Here is a 17,807-nt window from a genome sequence, read left to right as displayed (position 1 = left end):
TGTGAAATTTGTTGCTACATGTTGCCGTTGTTCATTGTTGCTAAACATATTTCGAAGAAATTTTAGCAGGCAAAGCTGCAAAAATTCGGTGCTTTTGCTAATTGGCGTTAGCATTTTAAACCCTGTTACGGGGATACCAAATTCAGACATGGCTTGGAGTTTTTTTGAACGCAGCGGGCTGTCGAAGGCTGCTTTATAATCGACAAAAAGGTGGTAGGTGTCGATCTGCATCTCTTGGGTCTTCTCCAGGAATTGCCGCAGGGTAAATATCTGGTCAATGGTGGACTTGCCAGGTCTAAAGCCGCACTGGTATGGTCCAATTATCTCGTTGACCATAGGCTTTAGTCGTTCGCACAATATCCCCGTCAGGGGTAACAATCTTGACGCGATGCGGGGGCTTAGGTCACAATTTTCTGTGCTCGACATGTCATTCTGAATGACGACCTAATATTCATTCTATATGGCATCCTGTACATTCTGAATGAAGACCTAGTATTCATTCTACATAACATCTTGAACACAGAAAAGTGTGACTGACCAAAGGTCCACCTTTGTCACAACCCAAGCAGGCGAACTGATAATCCACAGCTCACCTTTAGGTGAGTGACATATATATACACTTTTAAGATCAAGGTGATGGAGTTGTGCCGAGGATCTGAATGGCCGACAAGTGTCTAAAGAAGTCTGGTCGCTAGCAACTCCCCCTCGACGCCAGGGCACGGGTCGGGGGTACTTATAATTAGCCTAGTCTGCGCAAGCCGTCACTGCGTACGATGGTCCATCCCCTTACGGCACACTCGTGGGAACAATCTATGGAAAAAAATACTAAAAAAACAAACAAAAACCAAACCAAAACTACCCCTCGGATGCAGTGTGGCAACTCTTCCGAGGATGAACTTTTAGCCTCCAGCCAGGAGCTGGCAGCTAGCCAACCAAGTGTAGTCAGCACTGCAAACAGCTCTGACTCACTTCAGCAACATAAAACAAACACACAAACTCTGACCGTCACTGAAGATGGTCAGTCTAACAAAAAGAAAAAAAGCCCGTCCGACGTTCGTAAGGCCCTGTACCAGAAGGCAAAGTATATTCTCAGCAAAATTGCTAAGAATGCTGCAGAAGGTACAGTCCATGAACGGGATGAAGAAGACAAAATTACCTACACCAAAATCGTAGAGGAATACGAAAAAGCTAAAGCCTCTAAAAATGATCAACCAACATCCTCCAAGCGTGAACGCTCTCGCACAGAGGACAACAAGCCCGCAAAGAGGAAAAAGTTAAAGCATAACACCACTGCCTCTTCAACAATAAAACGCCCATTCAACGAAGTCGTTAAGGATAACCTGATGGTTGCCGTGGCCAACGACAAGAATGACAAGCTGTCCCCTATCACCACAGCGGAATGGGGCATGGTAGAAACAAAGTTGTCAGAACAAGTTATGGAACATGTTTTCGCAAACGACGATTCTCCTGTGCCCCATTTCGACTCTAGCGAGGTACACCGTGGTTATAGGGTAATCAAATGCATGGACGAGTTCTCAAAAGGATTCTTGGAGAAATGTATCGCAAAGATCAGCGATGCCTGGGAAGACATCAGCCTGCGGCTGATACCAGCCCAAGATATCCCTATGAGACCTCGAGCCAGAGTTTGGTTGCCCAAGATAGACTGCGACGGCCCCAAATTACTGCAAGGTCTGGCGAAAATGAACAAAGACGTTCCAATGGATGAATGGTCTGTAATCGCCATAGAACCACCCAATAATAATAGCATGAGCTTGGTTCTCTCGATAACAGAGGCCGGAGTAGAGGCACTGGAGAGACTAGGCAACAAGCTGTTCTTTGGCGTAAGGGAGGCCAAAGTTAAGATATTACGCCCACTTGGCCCGAACGGAGAAGACGATGGTGTTGACGTCGACGATGCCGAAAAGCTGCTCGATAATATGCAGCTAGAGGGGCCATCCACATCATCCCCTCATTAAACTATGCTTAAGGTCGTTCAGATCAATCTGAAGCACTCTAGGGTAGCTTCAGATAACCTGAGGATCCTTCTGGTGGAGAAGGATCTAGACATAGGCATTATACAAGAACCATACGTCTTCGAGAATGAAGTAAAGGGACTTGATAGCAGAGAATACAATACATTATACATGAAGGATAAAGGTAAGCCAAGATCATGTCTAATTGTTAAAAAAAACATAAATGCATTTCTGTGTCCTCAGTATAGTACAGCGGACTTCACCGTGGCAAGAGTGGAACTGAAAAATGGTAAACAGTTCTTTATCGCATCCTCTTATATGGCCCACTCAAGGGAAGCACCACCAAGCGAGGTCTGGGACACCTTGGGGGCCATACACCCACACAACACCATTATCATTGGCTGCGACGCAAATGCAAGACATACCCTGTGGGGTAGCTCTGAAATCAACGACAGAGGTGAGTCAGTTTTAGATTTCATTAATACTAACAATCTCACTATATGCAATAGAGGTACTAAGCCAACCTTTGTATTTCCAAGCTCGGATAACTTTAGGGGATGGCAAGATGTCATTGATCTAACCTTAGTATCCGATAAACGACATATTGAAATTGCTAATTGGATGGTATCCGATAAGAATTCTTTCTCAGATCACAATTGGATACTATTTAATATATCTGAAAAAGAAACGCCAACAAATTGCTTTCGCAACCCCAAAAGAACAAACTGGGAGAAATTTAATAGGGTTTTAAAAGATAAACTCCCCAGCTCTCCTCAAAAAGGCGACACTACAACATGTATTGACAAAGCTGTATCTATTCTGGAGAAATCACTAGACACAGCCTTTAAAGTATCCTGTCCAATGACACGATCGAAAAAACACTATCCACCATGGTGGACATCCGAACTCTCTAAACTGCGTAAAGAGTCACGGAAAGCTTTCAATGCCAGCTACCAAAGCGGATCCTGGCAGTCATACAAGGATAAGCTAAAGGAATACAAAAATGCCATAGCCAAAGCAAAAAAGCAATCATGGGTTGATTTTTGCGGATCGTTAGAAAATACCAAAGATACAGCCAGACTAAGCAAAGTTATGGCAAAAGGTCATTCGAATCCTACCTATATAAAGAGAAACAACGGCACCTGGTCCGAAAACTCAGCCGAATCTCTTGAAATCCTTCTTACCACGCACTTCCCCGGCTGCTCGGACAGTACCGAAGAAATGCGACCCATTACAGCTGTAGATAAAAACAACAGTGAAGTTGATAAGATAATAAGTCCGAGTAAAGTCACGTGGGCTATAAATAGCTTCTCCCCCTACAAATCTCCAGGACCAGATGGAATCATACCAAAAATGCTACAATGTGCAGAGGAAATAATAAATCCTTGGCTAGTATACATCTATAGTAGATGTATCTCCCTTAACTACGTTGCAACGAGTTGGAGACAGGTAAAGGTTGTCTTCATACCCAAAGCAGGAAAACGTAGTCACGAAAATGCTAAAGACTTCATACCAATAAGCCTTTCATCATTTCTACTTAAGACGCTCGAAAGACTCATCGACGTGTATATTCGAGAAAAGATGGAAAACTCAAACATCATATCTTCTAGCCAACATGCCTATATTAAAGGGCGCTCGACGGATACAGCCCTACACGAAGTCGTTAGGACTATAGAGAAGTCCTTAGAGCACAAACAATTTACTCTAGCTGCTTTCCTGGACATAGAAGGTGCCTTTAACAACGTCAGTACATCAGCTATAAAACAAGCACTAGATAACTTCGGCGTGGAATCACTCATCAGTAGTTGGATTACCACCATGCTGCAAAGCAGAGTTATTAATGCCACACTGGGAAACAGTACACTGTCAAAGCACGTGAACAGAGGAACTCCACAGGGAGGAGTTATCTCGCCATTACTTTGGCTCCTTGTCATCAACGAAATTCTCAATAAACTTGACCACATGGGGATTAAGGTGGTTGCCTATGCGGACGATGTGGTAATACTCGTCTCTGGTTTGTTTCCGACCGTAATAAGTGACATTATGAGCGGAGCCCTGAGATCGCTAGATACTTGGGCCACAAGATGTGGTCTGGGAGTGAATCCAGGGAAAACTGAGATGGTGCTATTCACTACAAAGACCAAATATGCAATACCTAATCTCCCAAGACTGCGAGGTCAAGAAATACCCCTATCAGATCATGCCAAGTACCTAGGAATCATCCTAGATTCTAAGCTGTCATGGAAACGTAACGTGGAACACCGTGCTCACAAAGCAACTGTTGCATATTACGCATGTCGCAAATTGTTTGGAAGCCGATGGGGCCTCAAACCTAAAATGGTGTTATGGATGTACACCAGCATAATCAGACCAATTCTCACTTATGGAGCACTAGTGTGGTGGCCAGCAGTGGACAAGAAAATAACACAGAAAAAACTATACAGCATACAAAGATCTGCATGCATCGGGGCAACAGGGGCGATGCGAACGTGTCCGGCCGAAGCCCTCAATATAATGATGCACATTTTGCCAATTGATTTACACATCAAAGCAACAGCAACATGTAATGCAGTAAGACTCCGAGCTCTAGGTATGTGGAGAGACAGAACTTACGGACATGCGTGCATGCTTCAACAACTTCCGAAAGAAATAACAACCACTGCTGATTACTGCGTACCTACATTGGATTTTGATCAGCCTTTTGCAATCAAATTTCCAAGCAGAAGAGAATGGAGTAATGGATCACCATTGATAGCATATGACACTAAGGTATACACGGACGGCTCCAAGATGAAATGTGGAGTCGGATCCGGTGTGTTCTCGGACGAAGCAAACATACACACATCTACAAAGCTACCTGAGTACTGTAGTGTCTTTCAAGCGGAGATACTGGCAATAAAGGAGGCCTGTACTGAACTTTTACAGCATCACACAGCAAACTCAATAGGAATCTTCGTCGACAGTCAAGCGGCGCTCCTTGCACTAAAATCCAACGCTGTCACATCAAAGCTAGTGAAAGATTGTAAAGAAGAACTTGCCAAACTAGGGCGTCTGTCAAGAGCAGTTCTCACCTGGATCCCGGGCCACAAGGGACTTGTTGGGAATGAAAAAGCAGACGAGTTAGCTAGAGCAGGATCCGCCTCTAACGAACTCCCAAAGGCATCAGTCGCAATTCCAATGGGAGTAGTTAAAGGGGATATCTTCAAACACTATCTATCACTGGCTGAAAGTAGATGGGACAAAACGGCAATATGCAAGATATCAAAATTAACGTGGCCTCAATACAACGCCAAACGAACTAAGTTCCTAATCAATCAAACGCGACGGAACCTTGCAAGACTTATTGCAGTGTTAACCGGTCACTGGGCAATTGGTAACCATGCAAAACGTTTAAATCTACCGCACAATGACCACTGCCGTAGCTGCGGGAATGAAGAAGAGGAGGAAACTGTTGAGCACCTCCTCTGTTCCTGCCCTGTTCAAATGCAACGACGATTCAAAGCTCTAAGACAACCGTTCCTTCGTGATATCACAGAGATAACAGAAGTAGGTCTGGGAGACCTTCTGCGATTCCTCAACTCATCAGGCTGGATTTAACTGTCAACATGCAACAACGAAATAGCAATCTCTGAACGAGTGGTGTGGTTTTTCAAAACGGTATCTCTAACATACTAATTGAGGCTATAAAGTATGGCCACCACGTAAACCAACCAACCAACCAACCAATCCCTGACACGATCATGTAGGTAATAGGGAGTAGACTTATGCCCCTATAGTTAGAGCATACAGTCTTATCTCCCTTCTTGTGGACGGGGCACAGGAAACTCAGGTTCCAATCGTCGGGTACTTGTTCTTCCTGCCAGATGGTGCTAACTAGCTGATGAATACACCTTATCAGCGTGTCGCCTCCGGTTTTGAACAGCTCGGCTGGTAAGCCATCGGCTTCTGCTGCCTTATTATTCTTCAGCCGATTTATTGCTGCCTTTACCTCATCTTGGCTGGGCGGTATACATTCAATGCCATCTTCTGGGATTGGGTCTGTGGTATCTTCGTCGTCTTCGCTGCTATTGGATACCAACTGGTTTGAAAAATGTTCTTTCCATATCCTGAGCACACTATCTGTATCAGTTACCAAATTACCTTGCTGGTCTCTACAGGAGGAGGTGCCTGTATCAAAGCCATCAGTTTGATACTTGACTCTTTGGTAGAATTTTCGGACTTCATTCTGGCTCCTGAACATCTCGATTTTTTCACACTCCCGCTTTTCCATCTTCCTCTTTTTCCTGCGGAAAAGACGTTTCTCCTCTCTCCTTTTCTCCCGATATCTTTCTCGTGCGCTACGCGTTGCTACGGATTGTAAAGTAGCCCTATATGCCGCATTTTTCTCTTCGGTAGCAGCACGACACTCCTGGTCATACCATGGATTCCTTGGTGGAGTTCTCTGATATCCAAGTATGGATTTTGCAGCTGTTTGCATGGAGTGAGCAATACTTTACCATTGCGCTGATATGTTATCGGGATGAGGAGTGCTTTGATTAAGTAATTGGGCTAGTTAAGTGGAATATGTTGTGGCTATCTGTTGTGATTGCAGCTTACCGATGTCTAACTTTCGTGTTGTGTCTGTTCGTACTTTGTTTGCTACGTTCAACTGGGTGCGTACCTTTGCAACAACAAGGTAGTGGTCCGAGTCTATGTTTGCTCCTCAGAATGAACGCACATCCAACATACTCGATGAATGTCTTCCATCTATCAGAACGCGATCAATTTGATTTCCTGTTTTCTGATCTGGAGACAGTCAGGTGCCCTTATGGATGTCGAGATGTTGAAATCTACCATGTTTTTTGCCGCTGCGAAGTCTATCAGCCTCATACCATTGTCAGATGTTTCACTGTGGAGACTGAATTTTTCGACTGTTGGGCCAAAGATATTTTCCTTTCCAATTTTTGGCATTAAAATCGCCTAGAATAATTTAATATCATTGGCAGGACAACGGTCATATGTTTCTTCTAAGCGCCCATAAAATATATCTTTCAGTTCGTCCTTGTCTTCAGTTGGAGCATGAGCGCAAATAAAGCTGATGTTGAAGAATTTTGCTTTTATTCGAATTGTAGCAAGTCTTTCATTCACTGGTGTGAAGCTGGATACCAGGTGTTTTAACCTGCGACCAACTACAAATCCGCAACCAAACTCATGCTTTATGTCATGGCAGCAATAATAAAGTGCGTCACCTTTAGGTGTTGTTGTGACGCCTTTCCCATTCCATCGTATTTCCTGAATTGCAGTAATGTCGGCCTTGTACTTTTCAAGTACATCTGCCAATGCGTAAACTGCACCTTTTCTATAAAGAGTGCGAACATTCCATGTGCAGAATCGCAAGATCATAGTCCTTAAAACGTTTGCGGGGGTCGTCAACTTTTGAGGGATTTGTTTTTCTTTTCTTTTGTTTTTTCATATTAGGCTGTTTTTTTCTAGGGGAGGGTTACTAACCCTGCGCCCAAACCCAAGCTTTTAACGTTCTTATGGGTGAACGCGCGGCACATTTTAGCTCACTACCTTTAACGGGTGTTAAAGGCAGCTACCCCAGGTGACACCACGGAGAGTTCAGTGTCCACTTGAGGTGAAAGAGGGACCAAGAAAAATCCTGGACTTTGCCATGTTAAAGCCAGTCAGAATCGTTCCTTGGTATCTTTCATCCCCTACGTCACGCACTTCTACGAACTTCTATATTTCAAAAATGGTAAAACCTACGAAAATATCATTAAGGTCAATCTTGTAGAGAATTTTCACTGCTACAAGATTTTCTCTAACCCCATTTGAAACCTAAATGGGGTTAACATGTGAACTTTGACCGCGATTTATTTGAAAATCCCTCCGTCGATTTTTTTGTTTTTCGATTTTTCTCATCTAGAAATATTATAATTTCAGAAACCGCAAAAACTGTAAGCGCCTTTCAATTAAAATTAGTTAGTTAGTTCAGCGCTCCGGCTATGCACCATTCCTGCAATTCAAGCGTAATGGTCTCCACAACAATGTCAGCGATATTGTAGACGTTCTGAGTCGCAGAAATATTGTGATCCCCGCGATCCGTGACACAAAACTCACGGTCACCCGTAACTTGCAACGTTGCTATGACTACAATGTTTTACTAAACGATCGTACAAGAAACGGAATAGGAGGACTTACCTTTCTTATACAATGCTTCAATGCTGATCACTAGTTTTGGCATTCCGTCCTAGGTATTTAACAGAGTAGTAAAGGGCTGGCCGAACAAATTTATAGCTCCACATTTTACACGGTGAACGAAGACCCTCCCAGACATCACCATTGTGGCACCCGGGTGTTGACACCCAGCCTTTTCGCTACGTCTTACAAACTCTGAACACCCAAGAGTTAGGGAACTTACTTTTGAAGACAACAGGCTAGTAGGCGACATAAGCCGAAATATTGGATATACCACCTGAAGCAATGCACCAGAATTGAGTAAATTGTGGGCAATAGTTAGATCACTATCGAATCGGGGAAAGAAGGGTTGTTAATTTTGTTATTTTAGCCGGCAGTTTGTTGAGCACTAGAGAGTGATTGGGCGAAGAGAAGCGTGTTATAATGTAAAACAGGAGTTATCGCCACAATTTACAATGAACGATGTTGCAGATGTCATCCAAAACGCGAAATCATCTAAAGCCTTGAACCCTACTGGAGTCTCAATGACAAGGAACAAGTTTCCCAGATGCCCAACATCAGCATGGATTGCGGAAAATGCAAACCACCACAGCAGCTTTACATGTCATGTCCACATATATCAGTCGAGGCCTACACCAGAATAGATCATGCGAATAAACAGTCATTATGGCCTTTCGAAGGCCATCGATACCATCAACAATGCCGTTCGAAGACATAGGGAAGGTCATGTTTAAAACGTTGGATAATCAAATATGTATGTGGGCGTTTGCGGAATCCAGGAATAACAATTCGAAAATCGGTAGAGTGGAACAGGAAGTTTACCAAGGCGGGCTTATATCGACACTTCCTTTCTAAAATTTCATACCCTCCAGAAGGCATTATGAACTTAATGTATGTATGCGTATGTTTGTACCGTTTTGGCGTTGTCGACGATAGGATGATGACATATTGGACGAGGATGTCCTTTGATTCCGGACACTAATTACCCCAAAATATTGGGTTAACAACCGAAAGTATGTTTAAGATCAAGATAGGAAGTACCAGCAAGGTCCTCAAGTCGCCAGGAGACAGCACTTGGGTGCTGACAACGAAAATTGTTGCTCCTTATAAAGCAATGGCCAGGTCTATGGTAAGTTATGCGGAGCCAGTGTGGTATGCAAATGTTAGCCCTACGCTACGCCTCCTCATGACACCAAGGCACGTTATGAGAGATCATCATGATCTAGAGAGAGATCTAGGTAGGATTCGATAGCATTCACAGTGATGCAGTTGTGCAGGCAGTACAAAGGTGAATGCCATACTCGGAGACCACCCCCCATTCATCGCATCAGAAGAACGCAGGATGCCGGCTCAGACACAAGTGGTTTAAACACAACTAAGATCCGGACTGTTCAGTCGCCTTAATTCGTATTTGTGTCCAAATTAGCAGCATAAGTTGGCCCAACACATTCTCTGCATGTGGATTGGGTCCGCACGATACACTGCATATGTTTAACTGCCACGTGAACCCAAGCACCTGTCTTCTGATTCCTTATTGACACAACTTGTCTGGTTTGCAGAATTTTTGAAACCGGACACAGAAGAACCCAGATAACTGACATTTATCGCCAGACCATATAGGAGAAATATATTTACGTTGTATCAACAACAACAACAACTAATGAGCTGGAAAAGAGGTTTCGATTTGTTTGAAACCTTGAGCATCGTAAATTGTTTTTCCAAGGCTGAGTGCCAGACCCGGTCAGCTTATGCACCCATAAACCTTACGATAAATCAATAATAATTCAAATTGTATTATCACCTCATGATGCTTAAATTATGTTTATGGTTAGGTTGATTATTCGTTTTAGCTGGAGGATTCTTACTGTGGGTGATGTAGGGGATGGAAGATACCAAGGAACGGTCCTGACCGGTTTTAACATGGCAAAGCCCAGGATTTATCTTGGTCCCTCTTTCATCTCAAGTGGACACTGACCTCCCCGTGGTGTCACCTGGGGAACTGCCTTTAACACCCGTTAAAGGTAGTGAGCTAACATGTGCCGCGCGTTCACCCATAAGAACGTTAAAATCTTGGGTTTGGGCGTCGGGTTAGTAACCCTCCCCTAGAAAAAAACAGCCTACTATGAAAAAACGAAAGAAAAGAAAAACAAACCCCTCTAAAGTTGACGAACCCCGCAAACGTTTTAAGGACCATGATCTGCGAATCTGCACCTGGAATGTTCGCACTCTTTATAGAGAAGGTGCAGTCTTCGCATTGGCAGACGTACTTGAAAAGTACAAGGCCGATATTACTGCCATACAGGAAATACGATGGATTGGGAAAGGCGTCACAACAACACCTAAAGGTGACGCACTGTATTATAGCTGCCATGACGTAAAGCATGAGTTTGGTTGCGGATTCGTAGTTAGTCGGAGACTAAAACATCTGGTATCCAGCTTCACCCCAGTGAATGAAAGACTTGCTGCAATTCGAATAAAAGCAAAATTCTTCAACATCAGCTTTATTTGCGCTCATGCTCCCACTGAAGAAAAGGACGAACAGACCAAAGATATATTTTACGAGCGCTTAGAAGAAACATATGACCGTTGCCCTGCCCATGACATTAAAATCATTCTAGGCGATTTTAATGCCAAAATTGGAAAGGAGAATATCTTTGGCCCAACAGTCGGGAAATTCAGTCTCCACAGTGAAACATCTGACAATGGTATGAGGCTGATAGACTTTGCAGCTGCAAAAAACATGGTAGTTAGCAGTACCAGATTTAATCATCTCGATATTCATAAGGGCACCTGGCTGTCCCCAGATCAAAGAACAAGTAATCAAATTGATCATGTTGTGATAGAAGGAAGACATTCTTCCAGCGTGTAGGATGTACGATCGTTCCGAGGCGCAAACATTGATTCGGACCACTATCTTGTTGCAGCAAAGGTACGTACCCGTCTAAACGTTGCAAATAGAGCACGAACAGACACAACGCGGAAGTTGGACATCGATAGGCTGCAAACACAACAGATAGCCACAGCATATTCCACTCAACTAGCCCAATTGCTTAACGCGAGCACTCCTTGTCCCGATAACATAACAACACAATGGCAAAATATTGCCCACTCCATGCAAACAGCCGCAAAATCCATACTTGGATTCCAGAGACCTCCACAAAGGAATTCATGGTATGACCAGGAGTGTCGTGCTGCTACCGAAGATAAAAATGCGGCATATAGAGCTACTTTACAATCAGTAGCAACGCGTAGCGCACGAGAGAGATATCGGGAGAAAAGGAGAGAAGAGAAACGTCTTTTCCGCAAGAAAAAGAGAGAAATGGAAAAGCGGGAGTGTGAAAAAATCGAGATGTACAGGAGCCAGAATGAAGTCCAAAAATTCTACCAAAGAGTGAAACATCAAACAGATGGCTTTGGTACAGGCACATCCTCCTGTAGAGACCAGCAAGGTAATCTGGTAACAGATACAGATAGCGTGCTCAGGATATGGAAGGAACATTTCTCCAATCTGCTGGTATCCAATAGTGGCGAAGACGATGATACCGCAGATCCAATCCCAGAAGATGGTATAGAATGTATACCACCCGGCCAAGATGAGGTAAAAGCAGCAATCAACCGGCTGAAGAATAATAAAGCAGCAGGAGCCGATGGCTTACCAGCCGAGCTGTTTAAAACCGGAGGCGACGCGCTGATAAGGTGTATGCATCAGCTAGTTAGCACCATCTGGCAGGAAGAACGCGTACCCGACGATTGGAACCTGAGCATCCTATGTCCCGTCCACAAGAAAGGAGATAAGACTGTATGCTCCAACTATAGGGGCATAAGTCTTCTCCCTATTGCCTATAAGATAGTGTCAGGGATACTGTGCGAACGAATAAAGCCTATGGTCAACGGGATAATTGGACCATACCAATGTGGCTTTAGACCTGGCAAGTCCACCATTGACCAGATATTTACCCTGCGGCAAATCCTAGAGAAGACCCAAGAGATGCAGATCGACACATTTCACCTTTTTGTCGATTATAAAGCAGCATTCGACAGTCCCCTCCGATCAAAGGTATTCCATGCAATGTCTGAATTTGGTATTCCAGCAAAGCTCATCCGGCTTTGTAAGATGACTTTAACTGATACTAGGTCCTCAGTTAAAATTGGAAAGAACCTCTCCGAAGAATTTTGTACCAAAAGAGGTTTCAGACAAGGAGACAGCCTTTCGTGTGACCTATTCAACATTTTGCTGGAAAAGGTAATACGAGATGCAAATGTCAAAAGAAATGGCACAATTTACACCAATAGCCACATGTTACTTGCCTATGCTGATGACATAGACATCATGGGACGATCAGTAAAGGAAGTAACTGATACCTTTAGGAAGGTCGAAGCAGAATCTGCGAAAGTGGGTCTGGCGGTAAACGGCGAAAAGACCAAATTGATGGTGTCGACGCGCAAAGCGTCCATAGAGCTCGGACCAACTGTAGAAGTTGGTACCTACAATTTTGAGGTAGTTAAAGACTTCGTCTACCTCTGCACTGCCATAAACACAACAAACAACATCAGTTGTGAAATAATAAGAAGAATTGTATTGGCCAACAGATGCTACTATGGTCTAAGTAAGCAATTTAAAAACAAATCCACATCTCGTCAAACAAAAATAACACTATACAAAACGCTGATACTACCCGTGCTAATGTATGGCTCCGAAGCATGGGTACTTGCGCAAGCAGATAAGGCAGTGCTTGGTGTGTTTGAGAGGAAAATTCTTCGAAAGATCTACGGGCCGATTTGCGTTGACGGTGAATATCGACGTCGTATGAACCACGAGCTATATAAGCTATACAAAGACATGCATATAGTTAAACGTATCGAGATGCAACGATTGCGTTGGCTAGGCCATATCATGAGAATGAGCGATGATGAACCCGCTAAAAAGGCGTATGAATACATGCCACATGGCGGTGCACGCAGAATCGGCAGGCCTAAGCTTCGATGGAGCACACAAGTGGATGAAGAAATGGAAAGGCGCGGTATTCCAAAAAGTCAAGCGAAAAACAGAGAGGAATGGAGATCTTTTCTTAGTTCGGTCTATGGAACAAATGTTCTGTAATAGGCCAACTAAGTAAGTAAGTAAGTAAGTAATTCTTACTGTGGGCTCGCATGCAATCTTTACGGGTAGAAGTGTTGGCTTGACGGCGGGGACACGAGAAGGTGGACAGTTGGTAAAGTTGTGGCAGTCAGGTCGGTATTGCTCAGATTGCAGGTTCCGACTCGATCGTACGCAGTTGTAGTGGTTGGTTTTGTTGATACTCAGGTGTAGTAGTCGTGCTCAATGACTTGGCTAGAATATACATGGTACTGACGATCAGCTTTGTGTCGCACAGTGTCACGAGCACAAAAATATTAAAAGGAGTCGATAGAAAACATTCCAAATAGAAGGATTTTGAATTTTGGTATTGATACGTCAAGTAGTTTTGTCCATATGAGGGTTTAAATCCGAATCCCAAAATTAACACCATTTATTATCTGCAGATATTTGAATATTTAGAGTAACGATAATTATAAAACTGATTTTTATACCCTACGCCACTAAGTTGGTTTTGCCCAAAATGTTTGTAATGAATGTCTCGATGAGCTGAGTCGATCTGGCTATGTGTGTCCGTCCGTCCGTCTGTCCATCATAACCTTGTAATCACGCTATAGGTCGCAATTTTAATCCGATCGTCACCACATTTTGGGTGTTGGTGAAGGTAGCGGAGGGTAAGAAGCCTTTTGGTGATGGTCGGATAATATTCATGGGTCGGAATGTGCTAAAAACGTATTTGGAGAAAAAGTCAACATTTTATTTCAAAGCTAATATGTCGTAGGTGGTCAAACAACGAAAATATCGCAATAGCTGCTAATAGAGCAAAACTTTTTATTTTTGCGATTTTAATAATAATGACGAATATCATAGCTTTAGTTGGGGACCTTCCAAAAGCAAAGTCTGACTATGAAAGTAGAAGATCCCATCTTTTTAATGATGCAAAGTAGGTTGGCGTAGGTAGCCAAATAACGGAGATATCGGAAAAGTCGACAATACATCCCATTTTTTAATTTTTTTGTAATCACGCTACACGTCGCAATTTTGATTGGATCGTGAGTGGGTGTTAATGGGGGTAACACAGAGGAAAAACCCTATTGATTTTGGTAATGGTCGGTTATTTTTCAGGGGTCGGAATGTGAAAAAATTTGGAGAAAAGGCCAACATTTTATTTCAAAGCGAATATCTCTTTTCTGTAAGAAGTATATCGAAAGCAAAACCTGGCAAGGTAAGTAGAAAATATCACCTTTACAAGGATGTGAAGTAGGTTGTCATAGGTGGTCAAATAACAGATGTATCGCAATAGTCGGTAATGCATCTCTTTATCCATTTTTTGTGCAGTCATACTACAGGTCGGAATTTTGATCGAATCCTCACGACATTTTGGGGGTTGATGGGGGTCTCACAGAGAAAGAAGCCTATTGATGGATGGCGTACATCACTCTTTTCCATTTTTTTATTTGAGTTGTACTGACGATGCACGTAGATGCGTTTCAACAAAATTGACCTGCATTAATAAAGACATTCAGAGCAAAGGTGATAAGCTATCCCAATTTTAATATTTTGAATTTTACCAGTTTGTATGAATATTTCGCAGCCCTGGTGAAAACTAAATACCAAATATCATCTACTTCGGTTGGATAATGTGGCTAAAACCATAAAAATATCGAAAATCGGTCGGTACCGCTCTATGGGGGCTATATCAAAACGTAAACCTATGTCCAAAATTTTAATGAGAAACGTTTTTTGTTCACTGGGAACCCACAATGCAAATGTTGAGCCAATTTGATCGAGAAACTTAGGTAAATCTTCAAAATACCGAATATCGGTATTTAGACGTGGACCTATGTCCATAATTTTTATCAGGAACACTTTTTCGTCAAATGGGAACCCTGCATCTCAAAATTCAGTCAATTCGATCGATAAATTTAGCTAAAATATAAAAAAATATCGAAAATTAGGAAAAAATGGTGAAGATCTAAATCGAAATTTCGATTTTTAACAAAAAATACCGAAAATCACGCGGAACCGCTCTATGGGGGCTACACCACAACGTGGACCGACCTTCCAAATTTTTTTGCCCTCGACATCGTCCACTTACTCCAATTCCTTATATTTTTGGCCACCGTTTATATAAACTCGCGACATAGTGTGTCGTCGTGTTGATGATACTCGGCTTGATGTAGTTAGGTTGAAGCGGCTCGGCCTGTTATAGTTGGTTTGATGAAAGATACTTGCCATGGTGACGTCCGCTTGGTTTAATCATGTTGAAGCGACTCGAGTTGTTGTGGTCGGTTTATGATACTCGTTTTCGTGTAGTCGTGTTGAGGGAACTCGGTTGGGATCTTCGTTTAATTCCGCCTATACGATAAGAAACGAACGTATTAAGCCGAAGCGACAGGTCACAGAAAGCAAAGGGATTTCACGAAACTAAGAAGTGAATGAATCACAGGAAGCGAACAAGTCGCAAAGCCAAAACCTTTACTTCGTACAGGCTAATCGCACCATGGGAACTGCCACAAGTCAATTTTGCAAGTACTTCAAATACTCACCGGGGAGCAATAAGAAATTATTCAGAATTATTTCATCACACCTTGGAAAGAATTCACTTTTATTTACACTAAGGTAAATATTACCATTAGATTCAATATTGAAACAGGATGTGATATTAACTGTGGGTTATATCAATGCTAAATATAGTCGTAACGGGCACTGCAGTAGTAATTTAAGGTGGAATGGGTCGATAAGCAGGACCACAAGCCAACATGGTCCGAGAATTGGTCTTATACTTAAATTAAGCTGGAATTTTTGAACTTTTTTAGGAAAGCTAACTAATCGGGTATACAATTCGAGAGCTGTCGTGCTCATTAGCTTTTATAGATTATCCTTTTAAGAATGGATATGCTCAAGAAAAAAAATTTTCAACACTATTGTATGTAACTTTCAAATTATTTTGACTTTAGTTTTCATAAAAACATATGTGATTTTGTAATTCCATATACGAATAAAATCGCACAGTGTATCTTCCTTCACCTTGAACTGTTTTCGCAATGAACCATAACGGTTAACAACTTCTTAACATAATTATCACACACACCACAAAACCACCGTTGGGAATGACGATTGTTAATCTTAGGCTTTTATTGATTTTCAAGTATCGATTTTATTATTGATTTCAACAGCGATGATCGCAGCTCATCCGTTAGTCACAAAGCAAAAACTGAATAATGCTAAGAACATTGCGATGAACAATTCCACAAATTACTTGTACGTGATACACCTTTTTTGTTTGACTGGGGCAATTGTGGTTGATAGGCTGACTATGAAGTGGATTGCTTCGTGACCCTTTGTTAATATGCCAAGTTCGATGATGGTGGTGTTGCAAATCAATCATGTAGTGAATAACAGTCAGACTGACAGACATGTTGAGACAAAAAGACCTTGACAATTTTGATTTTCATAATTTCAGTTGCTTTCACTCTTTTAAATTTAAAGATTGCAACGTGCCCTTGCAGGCAAAAGGGTCAAAGAATTTCGTTATTGAAACAAAAGTTCTCATCTCATGTCAAATAGTCATAAACATTGGCGAATTTTTATGTTGGGGTTGTTTAATGTTCTTCTCTTTTTTTTGGGTGAATTAGTGTGCCTTGGCAAAGGGTAATTGCGGTTCAAATTATATTTAATGATCAATCAATTCTGTTCAAATATTTTGACCTCAACACTTTTTGCCAAGATTTTGTTTTTTTTTTTTTCATTAACATTTGAGGGAATTGCAGTGATGCATTTTTTGTGAAATGATCCGAACACCTAAGGGTAAATTTATTTAAATTCTATTTTAAGTTTTCAAATGAAATTACCTTTAGCTACAATTATTTATTATTATTTTCCCGTTACAGATTTGAAAGGAGCAAATATTATTAGGGAACCAAATTTTATTATGCTAAACTATTTATAGCGGATTCAGGATGAAATTCAGCATAAAAATTCTTTATAATATATATCATGTAACTCGATAAGATTTGAAAGCAATATAAAAATTATTTACAAAGCATTCATCTTATCAATAAGAATCAACAGCTATTTCGAAAGTATTATTTTTGTTTTTCTTTTTATGTCAACGAAAACGTAATTTGCTGGCAATCAACCGCTTTGTTCCACATCACAAAACAAACATGTTTAATGCAAAATTGCACCTAACTCAACTGGAATAATTCATCCGTGTAACAGTAAAACCACATTCTCAAGAAACGTTTATAAAGTGGTCAATGCCATTACTTTGAGGTCAAATGGACTAAATATAAAAAACCACAACAATTCACTTTCAAGGATACAACTGTTGTTAAACTGAAATAAAAAAAAAACATAACGAAAACGCTTATGTGGTCAGCTAAGTTAGACGACGGACAATTACAATTAAAAATGTGTACATCAGTTGTGGTTTACACAAGTTTGTTGCTTAAGTCTTTTGTTTTATGTGCTGTAAAAATAGACTTAAGGGGTCACCCCGAGTTGTAAAGCCCAATTAAAGCCATTTTTTCATGAATTTTTTCCAACAAAAATATGAAAAATTTTTAGTAGAT

General features: G+C 41.7%; 2 protein-coding genes across 3 annotated transcripts in view; one reads left to right on the top strand and one right to left on the bottom strand.

Annotated features, from left to right (window-relative positions):
• The window catches only part of LOC141398505 (obg-like ATPase 1), a 59,307-nt gene extending 42,789 nt beyond the window's left edge, over positions 1 to 16,518 (bottom strand). Inside the window, exon 1 of one of the 2 annotated variants that reach the window (XM_073975802.1) lies at positions 16,325 to 16,518. The gene's annotated coding sequence lies outside the window, so the exon portion shown is untranslated. Of the gene's footprint in view, positions 1 to 16,260 lie in introns of both variants that reach the window. The other variant, XM_073975801.1, reaches the window with a different exon arrangement.
• LOC141396648 (uncharacterized) lies at positions 563 to 2,950 on the top strand. Its single transcript, XM_073972273.1, has 2 exons — positions 563 to 2,157; positions 2,217 to 2,950. The coding sequence occupies exon 1, from the start codon at positions 774 to 776 to the stop codon at positions 1,974 to 1,976; it is 1,203 nt and encodes a 400-aa protein (XP_073828374.1). The 5' UTR covers positions 563 to 773; the 3' UTR covers positions 1,977 to 2,157; positions 2,217 to 2,950.
• Positions 16,519 to 17,807: the final 1,289 nt, after the last annotated feature.

The sequence above is a fragment of the Musca autumnalis genome, unplaced genomic scaffold (genome assembly GCF_047663935.1).
Source record: "Musca autumnalis isolate F117 unplaced genomic scaffold, ASM4766393v1 scaffold_3, whole genome shotgun sequence".
Lineage (NCBI taxonomy): Eukaryota > Metazoa > Arthropoda > Insecta > Diptera > Muscidae > Musca > Musca autumnalis.
This window is presented reverse-complemented; position numbering and strand designations above follow the sequence as displayed.

What these genes read in the sequence shown, in the direction of transcription:
- LOC141396648 (XM_073972273.1), top strand. Translation starts at nt 774, where the DNA reads ATGGTCCATCCCCTTACGGCACACTCGTGGGAACAATCTATGGAAAAA.